Genomic DNA, 13,060 nt, shown 5'->3' on the forward strand with positions numbered 1-13,060 from the left:
TTGTTTTCCCGGAGCAGAAGATGGATCGGAGAAAGATGCCAAAGGCTGTTTGGTTGTTGCATCAGATGATCTTGTTGATTTTAACGTGAGTTAGTAATCTGGCTTGCATCCCAGAAAAAATATTGCATTCCATAAGAAAATACTCTGTTGGAGCCGCACTCCTGATTTATGATCATTTATAACAAAAGAACATCTAACTGTACTTCAAATATTTGCCCCGACAACTCGCACTATAAAAATTACCATTTGAGTTCTGAGCTCTACCACAATGAGATCTAAAAAGAATAACAGTCTGTTCAATTGTGGAAACGCAAACACGTAAACGAAAGAGAAATAGCTGATGTCATAGCGTCACCACTGGATTTGCTGCACTGGCTCTATGGGGAGAGTAAATAGCTACGTGAGCTAAGAATAAAGTGTCTTTTAATATCCCTGTTTGTACGCAGCAACACTGCCATCTTGTTCACAAGGGATATATTTATTTTTCTTTTCTCTTCTCTTCCATTTTAGTAATTCAATTTGGATTTGGTCGGAGAATATACTTACAGCAAGAAAGTAGAATAGTAAATTGAAAAAAAGAAGCTACTTTATCTTTGGAGAATTAAAATTTTCAGTTTTGCACGTTCTGAATATAATACAACGTTGAACGTCTTACATACTGATTATAAATAGAAGTAGCAGCAAAGTAGGAATGGTAGCGTCAAAAATTACAGAGTTGTATACTGTATTATTCTTTTCTAGCTTTACATAAGACATTTTTCATTATCAACCAATTTCACTTTGTATTTTGATTCAAATGAAAATTAATAAAAGTCCGCATAATCTTGATTTATATGTATGGGTTATTTAAATGAACTAACATATATACACTGATCACCAGTTGAATTAGAGACAGCAGGACAGTTGCAGAAACCGCCCTGCAGAGGCTCAATCAGTGCATGTGAATGAAACGCATCGCGCGAGTACTGCTTCTGTGCGCTTACTCTCTCGGTATCCGTGTCAGTGCAGTGTATGATGGGCAAGACGAAGGACCTGAGTACATTTGACCGTGATCAAATTGCAAGGGCCACAGGATTTAATGGCTCGATTTCGGAAGTGACTGTGGCACTCACATTTTCAAAGGCAACGGTGTGTATCGTGAGTACCAGACTTCCGATAAAACCGCACCCGTACGGGAAAACTTCCGCGGTCAGGGACGGTCGACGACAAGGATAGTCGCCGACTGACCCGCATCGTAACAGCCGATAGACGGGCCACAGTGCGTCAAATCGCGGAGAGGTTCAATGCAGGATAACAACGCCTTGTTAGCAGCTACACAATCCACAACCAACTACTCGCCATGGGTACAGAGGCCATCGGCTTAAGCAAGTACCCCTTCTAACCGCACAACACAGGAAACAACATGTAGGATGGTCAAAGGAACACCGTCACTGGACTGTGGAAACGCGAAAAAATGTTGTCTGGACAGATAAGTCACGTTTCACATTGGTGCATACCGATTGAAGTGTAGGGGTGCGTTGCCAAACGGAAGAGACAATGGATCCATCGTGCTAGGGACCTGTGCTGGCCAGTAGGATGGTGTTCTCACCTGGAAGATGTTTCGTGGACTGAAATGGGTCTCCTAACACGTTTGACACGGTCTCTTACAGGTGAATGCTACCATGATCTACTGGATGATCATGTAATGTCATTTCCTCGGCTACAACATCCTGATGGTGACCTCATCTTTCAGCAGGACAATGTCTAGGCCCACCTCTCTAGGATGGCAGTAGACTGGTTTCATGAGCACTCCTCTGATCTGGCAACACTTCTCTGGCCATGGTCGCCAGACCTCAATCCCATCGAACGCATGTGGGACGCCACGGAATGACGCCTTGTGGCTGTGGACTCTCTTCTGACCAACGTTAAAGGTTTTGGAAGACTTTGCAGCAGATATGGATTGAGTTACCACAATAGCACTTCAGGCACCTCGCGGTGCTCATGCCGCGGCGGGTAGATGCCGTTATCAGAGCGAAAGGTTGTGCTATACGGTATTAGGTAAGAGTCTCTAACTCAACTGGGGATCAGTGTACTAACCTTTAAGATTTAGTTTTGTCGGAAGGTTAATTTTGTATTAATTGCTAGAGAAGACGCGCACAAGTCAAGACACGTTTTGTAGAAATCTAGACGAGTCGAGACGAGATTGCTCGAAAATCTATGCTTAATTTTAAAAATTATTTCGAAGAAAGTATTAACTCAGGCTTGAAACCAATACCAGCATTTATTATTTTAAAAAAGTGAAGAATGGTAAAATTAACAGTTAACCCTTCAAAAACAAACTTTAATGTTTGTATCTCATTTTAGTTGTTTGAAACCAACAGTTGTATGTCGTGTTTTTTGAGAGTGCTTTAAATATAATAATAGGCCTAATACTTAAGCATCTATCCCGATATCTAGTTTGTGCAAAACTACTGCGATAAAGTGAGCTTTATAACTTCTCTTGGGAGGAGCAATTGGCAGTCTATAGTAATTTAACATAGTTATAGCTATTGTCTTTTCGTTCTCACGAACGCAAGAACTTTTTATTTTTATTAGTATGCAATTGATAAAAGTACGTGTATTACTCAAACTGCTCTCCACCAAATGACGCGCCTCATCAACATAGGTTTCGCTGCCTATGCATAATAATGCACGTTTAAATACTATATTAGTTAAAATATTATCCATTTGAATCTGGCTGTTTGAACCCTCCTTAATGAAATTCTGTGTACTGGTGACCAACTTTGTTAGGTTTGAGGGTTGCTTTCCATTTAACCCTTTCGGACCCAGGTGACCAGAGTGGCACACACGGGCGTGTCACTCTTTAAATCCGCTCCTGTGTGGACACTAACTAAAATATCAGGATAATTTATTTTTTTCCAAATATGGTTGGACCATAGTTTATCATATTGGTTTCTTTTTCTTCTGGGTGTCGAATTTCCTTCTCAAATTTCAGCACAAAGACAGAAATTCGAGAATTTTCGAATTTTCTTTTTTCCCTGTACCTTTCTTCGTTGTAGAGAAATCTTCTTAAGACTTGTCAGGTACATACCTTGGATGGATACCGGCCATTCCATCGTAACGGGTGTTACATTTGGACGAATAGAAATTATTATAGTAATGTACTTACTGGGTCAAGATATATAAAATTGCATTGAAACATCACCGTTTGTCTGTATATTTTAGTAAACACAAAATTTGTTACATATACGTGATACCACAATTCAGTGACAGTGAAAAATGTGGCGTTAACGGGCGTTACAGCAACTGGACATGCACTTTTAGATGCATGTAAAGTTAAGCCAAACTCTGCAAATGTCCTGCCCAAAATTTGTTTTCAATTATGTGTGCACTTTTCTGAAAGTATGATGCTGCGAATATTGCAAACAGAAATTTCATAAGCATAATGGCTTGTGTTTTTAAAATTGTTCAATGCTGTAACGGGTGTTACACAGTGTGAATGAATTTAAACGAACTTAATTTTTAATAAGCATATTATGTACAGAACAAAATGTTACAATGTTAATAGATAAACAGTTACATATGTAGTACAATGTAGGACAAAACACAAAATAATAAACATATATATAAGAAAACTGTAGAAAGATTCAGTATTAAACTTGTATATCTGTTCATACACTGCAACAAAATTCAATTCGTCTTATGCTTCAGTAACATTAACTCTGGAAATAAACTGATACATAACTTTACATTGTTCTTTAATTTTCATAATCGGTGTTAGAAGTTTAGCAATCTCGTAATGAATATGAATTGTACTTTAAAAACTTCCGCGTATTTCGAATTCCTTTGGCCACAAGATTTTAAGAACATAAGTCTAATATCACTATGTTCTTTCACAAGTCCTTCACAGATTCCAACTTGACGACAGTCTGTTACTTCTTTCATCTTTCATTGCCATCAGGACAAACATTCCAACAAAAACATAATCTTTCCGCAAAGGGTTGATCACGACTTCATTCGTAGAGTGTATTTTATCTTCGGAGTTTGTGTACACGTCATGTAGGTTTTTTTCTGGTTTCTTGGTGGTAGCTGTTTACAGAAGTACTGCTTGAAATGTTAGCTGTTGTGCCATTTTCTTCTGTTTCTGAAATGTCAGAAGTATCATTTGAACCACATATATTCTCTGATTATTGTATATTCAATGAGGAAGCATGCTCTTCTTTAATCGATTGAAATGGACAACAAAATAAATGCTCTAATTGAAATGGAGAGTTTCTAATTTTACTATGCCTTCCTGAAAAATGGAGAATATGTCATTTCGTCTGGAACTGAGCCACATGTGAACTACTCTGCCACATATGGCATGTCAATTAAATTATGTGCTGTTAGATGCATTCATACCGAAATGTGGCCAGTTTTGCAATTGTAATAGATAGGATGCCTACCATCTGAATGAATAAGGGCTGATCCTGTTTAGTCAATTAGCTGTACTGGTATTAAATTGCACGCATATTTGCACCAGACAAATAATATCACTTTTGAAAATATGTCTCACTGCAGCCACTAATGATTTGCTAAGCGAGGACTTTCAATAACAGCGTATTGGCCTTCTGATGAAGTAAACTTCCATTATTTTATGAGTACTCAATTGCAATACTGCACTTTTATACTATTTAATCTCTACCCTGAATGTGTGACTTAACGGGGGATGAGAGGGAGTCTCCATCCCACGATATCTCCTAGATGTTGTTTTCTCTGGAGTGCAGTTCATCACCTTCGGTACAATGTCCCTTAATTCGCACCCTGCTCACCCTACAATGTCCCTTAATTCATGTCTTCAGAAGAGGACCCTCTATAACTTTACTAACTTCAAATTCCCTATTTAGAGCATTAGAGCTAGCCTAAGTACAGAAGATATCACTGTCAAACCAAGCTAAGAATTCACATGTAACACCCGTTACGCAGTTTTTACCTATTAAATTAGAAATATAATAATATTCACTTCCCTGTTCTATTGCCCATGTGCTCAATTTAACTTTTGCAAAAGATACACTACTTTTGACTTTTAGTACAAGTTGCATAGAAAAAACATCTAAATTGTGACGGGCGTTACATAAATACATTGATACCAAAAGTAATCAAATAGTAGACTACTTAATATAGTCATAGCTTTAAAACTCATGAGCTTCAGTTCTCAAAATGAACGTGCTTGTCTGCAATGCAGTGCAACTGAAACAAATGCTTATCGCATGATAATCAGGGGTGTCTAAAATTGCTGGTAAATCTCCTTTCGACTTCCTTCGTGCAACATGAAACTTCAATCGCTCAAAAAGACAAAACAAAAACTTTTTAACAAGAAATCGATCTGCATAGTGAATTTTGAACCTTTCTGGTCCTTTTTAAATAAATATTAAACAAAATTCATTTCATGTCCTTATTTCATGTCCTTAGGCTCATATTTACATGGAATAGCCGATACCTAACTGTTGTCATCCATTGGACCGGCCTGCGCGCAGTGTTGCCAACTAGGGAAATTAACTTCCCTAAATTTTGGCAAAAAAGTCGAAATGTTTGTTTATAAATCCGTACCTATACGTCCGAGCGCAAGTCAACTTACGCCAGTCAAACATTGGTCCTTACTTAACATAAGAGAGTACAGATCGTTACAATAGGGTAATTAGGGAGCGCACAAAAAAACCGTATTTAGGTTCTAACACTTGATTTTTCTAGTTTTTCCTTAATTTTCAGTTTACCGTAATATATTTTTTGTAATTAGAAGCTGTGTTTCTTAAATATCGCCATGATACTTGTAGGACACATTAACAGTGTACCAATGTTTATTTTAAGGTGGTTTATGTCTGTCTGTTAGCAGTGTTGCCAGCTACAAAAATCCAATTTTAGCGGAAAATTTTGAGAAAATTCCTATTTTTGTCTTTATTATTTACCTCCTATTGGCCCCATTCGAACAAACGTGTTACTGTCTTGAATTCTTGTCCTTAGCCTACATTACGTACCATAAAAAGTTTCAGTTGGATAATTAGGGGAAGTACAGTTGAGGTTTATAATAAACAATGTTCTAGAAATGGTGAGTTTCTGAGTAGAATGAGATATTATTTTCAAACGAAAGCATGAGACAGGCTCAAGACCAAAATAGATGAACAAATGGATCGCTTTGGAGCTATCACCCGCCGAAAATATATCAGAACTATAAAATAATGGTTCATAACTCGAAAACGAAATGTCAGATGAAGGTCGGGTAAAGAAATATAGTGATTATTTAGAGTCTAGATTCCGTTAAAGTACTTAATGTATCAGCTCATGTTGAACAGACGCGGTGACAGGGTTAGAAAGTTCATGAAAAGAGATTCATGAGGTCTTCTAGAAACGAAACTTGATAGATCAGGAATTCAAAATTAGCCCACATTCCATATCCAGTGGCATATTATTAGAATTTAGGTAATAATATAACATTTTCTTAGGCGATATTCCATTCTCGGTCTGTGACACTCTTAATGTCATTGCGACAAATTTTCGTCTCACCCTAATTCTGAAAAAGCACATTTGTGTACCCACGTTGGTCCATTACATTTTTCATGTTATCATGCGTGAATTCATTTTCCTAAGAATGTTTCTTTCCGTACACCCTGTATTATGGACTCAAAATACAAAATGGACCTCTGACTTAATGTGCTATTGTGCTGCCAAAATGTCTTGAGCCGTGGCAAAAATGCGAACTAAAGCTCACACCCTCACACACCCACGCGTTGAGCCAATAAGGATTCAGCTGTGGCTAAGCGAGAGAAAGCGAGTGGAATTCCTTCAGCCGATAGCAGCGCTTGCAACGGAAGACTAGGGATCAAGTCAATGTGGTATATTTATAGTCGTCAGAGAGCTTTTTAGGAGTAAGTACGACTGATAGCAAAAAAGTACCTGTCGAGTATTCGTTTCCCATTACGAAGAGAGATCAAAAAATGTATAAATGTACTAATTTTAATTTCGATTGTTTAATTATGCTCTCCAGTTGTATTCTAACTCTGTAGAAAATAATCTTGCAGCATCATATTTTGCTCACGACCGAATATTTTAGATTAATTATATTCAGTTTCCACTGATTGTAAATCTAATATATTTACTTCGAGATAGCCGTAGGTGTATATTTCTAGATTAAGAAGGGAAATGTAAGTAGTAAGCGACTGTTGGTATTCTGTGTTACCTTCTTGAAATTTAGATAGTCAACAAGTTAAAACATTCGTTCCGTAAATATATCTACGTCCAAGACATGTCATTTTTTAAAAAATCATCACATGTTTAAACATCTTAATGTTATTGAGTTGCATGAAAGATAAGTAGAAGTATCTGCATTCATAGTCCATTTTTGACCTTGAAGGTACTTACACTCTAGATAGTCTAAGTACATACAATAAGTACTCTAATTACTTACACTTTAATTACTCTGGGTACTATACGAACATACACTCTAATTACACTCAGTACATATACTCTCAGTACCCTAGTTGAAGTAACAAATATTTTAATTACTCTAAGTACGTAAACTCTAATTACTCGAGTACACTCGTTGAAGTAATGAATCTTTTAATTGAAGTACAACGACCCATTACTAATTAAACTTTATTGTTACTGTTTTTCTACCGGTACTTTAGGAACAATTACTGACATGTAATTACACATGCTTATGATGACATTTTACTGGACTTTAGTCTAATTATTCCATTGGTGCCTCTTTCGCGTATGTAACATTGAAAGTGAAAGTGTTTGTACTTATATTCATTACCTGTAAGTAGTATTACTATGTGTACTTACTATATTGCCCTTTGAACATATGTAACCTCGAAAGTACTTAACTTTCATTACTCGTATGCATCACGGCAGAAGGACACTTACCCTTCATACTTACCCTTCCAGGACACCTGGAAGCATTCTTTCTTCTTTGAAGACCATTAATGTCCAAGGCCAAACCTCATCGGTTTAACCGTTTCGTGCTCTGATATTCATATAAGCAATTGATTTATATGTAAGAAATATTAATTAGTGTAATTAATTTAATATTTAATTGTATTGCTTGGATGTGATACAGCACAGTTATACTCTTTACTTGGACGGAAGAGAAGAAAATCTTGAATTATTTAAGAGATAAGATAGCGGAAAGACAGAATGAAAACTAAGAGGGTTCACTTTTACTTTCTTTAGTATAATTGAATAAGGTCGCCGAGGGTTTTACGTTAATGTCTTCTTTGTTTTATATTGTCAGAGAGGAAACGCACATCTTTGAAATTTCTGCATATTGTAATTTTTATGGAATCATTTCATTGTACCTCCATAGTCGCTTAGCAATATATATTAAGAAAACGATTATATATAATAGCAGGGACAGCTGATTGTGTTTTCTCTAACAGGTAGCAAGGGTCTTATTTCTGCTTCTTTGTGTGTGTGTGTATGTTTGACCTTCAAACTTCAGCGGAAGATACAGATCTTTATATTTTTGTTCATCCGTTAGTAAATATATGTTACGTGTACATATGAGCTACAGTAGTTGGGATATTCTGATTAAAATATATTCCTTATTAATAGTTATTATAATTAAATCAAAACAAATATATTTCATTAGCCGAAACCTTCGTGTGTGTTTATGTTTGTAAGTTTATTGTCCCATGATTATATATTTTGGATTAAGAAGAGGAATGAATGAAGTGCGCATTTATAATTTGGTGGAACGAGAATGTAAGAGGAACAGCAGAACTCTGGACAAAATATTTTGTACTAGAAATGCACTCTGAATGAATGAAACCATTTAGTTTCAGAAGTAACTTAGTTTATGGACAGTACTATTTACTGTTTACGAAGTTTTGGCACCAAACATTTTATAAGGAGAGAAACGTATTGGAGGTAAATAATGTTGCAAGCGTAACATGACACAATTAACGAATGAAATCCTGAATATGGATTTAGATTATTATATATCTATACATAATACATTAGGTGGAAGGAAATGGATCGAAAATAATAAGTTGTCTTATATTATTGAAGTTGATTGCTTGACTGAAGGATATTTCTTTAAACACTGAAAACACACAATTATTTTCTACTGAAAGTACAATAGCGACTATGTATATAAAAATAGTAGATTAGTAAAGGAGATATATGTAGTAACAGGAATGCACATTACGACAAGTTTGGCATCATCTAAACAGTGTAGGTTGTTACATTAATAGTGCGTTTGTTTTTTATTAGGATTAGCTTTATATACAAAATGAAACATTCAATTTATAATAAGGGATACCACTTGAAACACTATGGTTTGATTAAATTGTGTTATAGCGTCAGGTAGAACGTAGAAGGCAAGCAGCAGCACAATTGGCGACAACTATTAGAATGACGGTAAACTATGGGATTTAGTGTGAATGAGAGACCGGGATATCTTGTGTATATAATAATAATAATAATAAGTATGGTTATCTAATTTTGACACCTAGAAGATTATGCAATTAACATTCATAACGGTTTTGAATATGATATTTAGAGGCAGTCTGATACGATTTTAGTTAAAAAGTGTGATTAAATATTAATTATGTTGAACAATTTTCTTCGTGCTCTTGAATTAAGAAGATTAGAATATGTTAAATAAACTAGAAAATATTCCTACCCATTGCTATGCTATTGGATTGAAATACTGAACTCAACTATTTTCAGGAAATTGTTCAGTTACTGTTGCACTGGATCTTTGTATGATTAAAACTTAAGATCAAGACTACATGAATCAGGTGCTGTTGTTTAAAGTGGAATCTGAGCTATTACTATGATTTGTAACCGAGAAACGTAGTCCATTGGGAAGTTTCCTGAAATAGGAAAAGCTGGACTTAATTCTAAGCAAATGAGAAATGGCTTGTTTTAAGATAGCGTTGGGTAAAGTTTACCCTTTAACTGGCCTACATACCGTCTACAAGAAGATGTAACTTGCTCTGTTGAGTTAGGATGGGTTGCAACTGATGTATGTAATTTAGTAATGTATGAACGAGATAAGTTCATGAAATGCTGAATAGCTTATACCACGTATTAGGGCGTTGGAAAACAAGACACACAGCGAAAATACATATCAATATGAAAGATTTTCAGCTATATAGTCAAAACAATTATATATCGTGAATTTGAAAATAATGTTCAGGCATATCTTTAAAAATGTATCAAAGTATCACTAAATGTCTTCAAATTCTTGTCTAAGTACATTGCTTGTGAATAACGTGCGCATTTTTAACTGAACGTGTGAAATAAAATTATAGAAAATTTTAAAAATCCTTATCAAATATTTTAGTTTAATGACTAAATATGCTTTTAATTGTATCTCTAAATTCACTCATCTCTTATTTCCTTACACATTCTCCTTCTACAAATTTTCATCATGATTCTGTTTCACCCTTCTCCTGTAACTAAAAAATATGCTCAAATCACGATACTCTAAGGTTTCTATAATCATCTAGCTACGTAAAACTTTTCAACTACCTTCTAGTAATTGAAATAATATACCAATCAGTACAGTATCAAATATTATCAAAAAATTGAAACTAACAGTATAAAAAATTTTGCATATTAATGTTTATAATAAAGAAACGTAAACACAATTGATGTATGTGAGACTAAAAACTATTAGGACGTAAAAATAATTAATTTAAACCATCCACCATCTGTGCTTTTACAGTTTGTCAGAGTTGCCATAGACCATTTTCCCACCGCTGTAGAGAAATTGTAACGTTCAGCATAAATATAAAATGTAACTTTTATATGTATTCAAAATATATCAATCATCTGCTGAACGAAGGTCTCCATCATTTCGTTCTACATGTTTCATTTGTACAGTTTCTGCTATACGACTGCTTAAAGTTATATATTTTGTATTCGATTGTCTTCTATGTACATTCATGTCCAAAATTATTGTCGCATGTCTATAAATATGTTCTTGTAGGAATATAATTTGATAAGGAATTGGCCCCGTAATCTTATAATGATAGTATCTGTATAATAGGCAAACACATGTATGTGGCAAATTTCATGTCAAAAGAGCATTAAATAAGAACAACAAAACGAAAATAAAACTTTCTTGTCGATTTAGCAACATTTTGTTTTTCTCATTCTGATTTTTGTATTTTTAATTCTTTTCCTATGAAATTTACCACAAATATAAATTTCCCGATTATACACATAGTATCAGTATTAAAAGTGCCCTGCAAAATCATTATCAAATTATATTCTTACAAGAAGACAATTATAGATATGCGACAATCAGTTTGGACATAAGTGTACATCGCTTCTTATCTCTAGAAAATCCAATGTATTTTATTTCTCATCCATCTTCTATCTGTTCTAGGTATGTGACCCACCAGTTCCCTTTCTGCTTCATTGCAGAGTATATCACATCCTACATAGCATTAGTTTGCGCTTCACTTGCACTAGACTTGCTGAACTTTAAAAAGTTTTCTGATCTCTAAGTTAGCAGCAAGCGATTATCTGCAAGACTAACAATCTGTCAGTTGGATACTAGTAGTCAACTAACATTAAAAGTTGTGAATTGCTGATTTACACACAGTTGGTGCCATTTTCGTTTCGCTTGCTATTCTTTACTTCCTTCTTAAAAGTCTGATGATCATAGTACAGCTGGAAATTTCTCAATATCAAATATAAGAACACAATTACATAGTTTTCATACATTTCAAACAAAATAATTTAAATGCAATATGTTTTGTTAAATAAAATAATGGGCAGTTATTTATTAGGCCTAAGTCTCGTTGATTTTGTTTGAAGTATAGCAAATATAGTAATAATTATACAAATACAAAATAGCTTGCACAAAGAAACTGGCACAACTTTTGAAGTTTAGAAATGGCGGTGTGTCTCAGATTAGAGTACATACGGTATTAAAATTGGAGTATTATTCTAGAAACGCTTTGAACTCTAGCTGGTATTTCTGGGTATTTGTGTGATGTTTGGTATGTTATGATAATCAAAAGTTGAGGGTTGCTGGAGGAAAAGCCATGCTGAAATAACACAAACACTAGCATGTATCGGACAGAGAGACAGCCACACAAATTCATCCGGAGTGAGACTCTCATACGTACGAAAGTGCCATGAGCATAGAGTCCGACTATCTGCTGTATGCTGGTCATAACTTCGTCCACACTTCAAAGTAAAACTGCAGGAATGGTCAGAAACATAATACACATGGGCTGTATTTCACAATAGACTGAGAAGCCTCTCACGCCCATTAGCTAATGATAGCTCCTTTGCTTCTGCATAAAAGATAACAGCCGGATTAATACGTAATCCTCCAATAGCTAGCCGACAGGCTACATGGTGAATAGTGCAAAATTTTTCAGGGTAAAGAGCAGACTAATGGGTTATATAACCGTAGCTTAACTTGGAACGAATTAGAGTACGATATAATTGCAATCGATCAATACGATCACCAACCAAGGTACGGGAAGAAAGTATACGAAGCAAATAGCAAGTGTATTTAAGATTTCGAATATGTGGTGTCCACCTTAAGCGACAATCAAGTGTCAAACCTAAAGGTCGGACTGCGTAAACAATGACGTGTGCCACCAAGATACAAGTCCAGATTAACAAGGAAGTTAGTTGCAAGTAGAAATGCGGACTAAGTTTCTGGTCAGAAAACCGAAAGCCAGTATCGTACGAGCAGCATCAAAACGAACTAATGTAAGTTAAAGCTGTCATGTAACACCGCGAAGGTATCTGGAGCAGCTGTAAATAACTAGTTCATCAATGTACAGCAGACCAGACACAAAAGCCTATATATGAGATAGCACACTATTCACGACAACAGCACTATTACACTTTGAACACTGCCTTATGAGCATTATATACCTACAGGAATCGCTCTGTAGAAGAACCAATACGCACCTTAAAATAATGTTCATAAAAGAAAATTAGTTGAAAATTCAACCCTATAATCATGAAGATACTACTCATACTGACGTTTTAAAGTTCAGTAGCCCAAGTTGTGTCATAAACCTTCTCCAGACCGAAAAATATAGCAACAAGGTGCTGACGCCGG

General features: G+C 35.4%; 1 protein-coding gene across 1 annotated transcript in view; it reads right to left on the minus strand.

Moving 5' to 3' along the window:
• Positions 1 to 4,059: 4,059 nt before the first annotated feature.
• LOC145686178 (phospholipase A1-like) overlaps positions 4,060 to 13,060 on the minus strand; it is a 60,982-nt gene continuing 51,981 nt past the window's right edge. The window contains exon 8 of the mRNA XM_081759197.1: positions 4,060 to 4,123. Within this exon, the coding sequence (XP_081615323.1) occupies positions 4,096 to 4,123 (28 nt within the window). The 3' untranslated portion in view covers positions 4,060 to 4,095. The remainder of the gene's footprint in view (positions 4,124 to 13,060) is intronic.

Source organism: Thermobia domestica, chromosome 5, assembly GCF_964235325.1.
Source record: "Thermobia domestica chromosome 5, izTheDome1.hap1.1, whole genome shotgun sequence".
NCBI lineage: Eukaryota > Metazoa > Arthropoda > Insecta > Zygentoma > Lepismatidae > Thermobia > Thermobia domestica.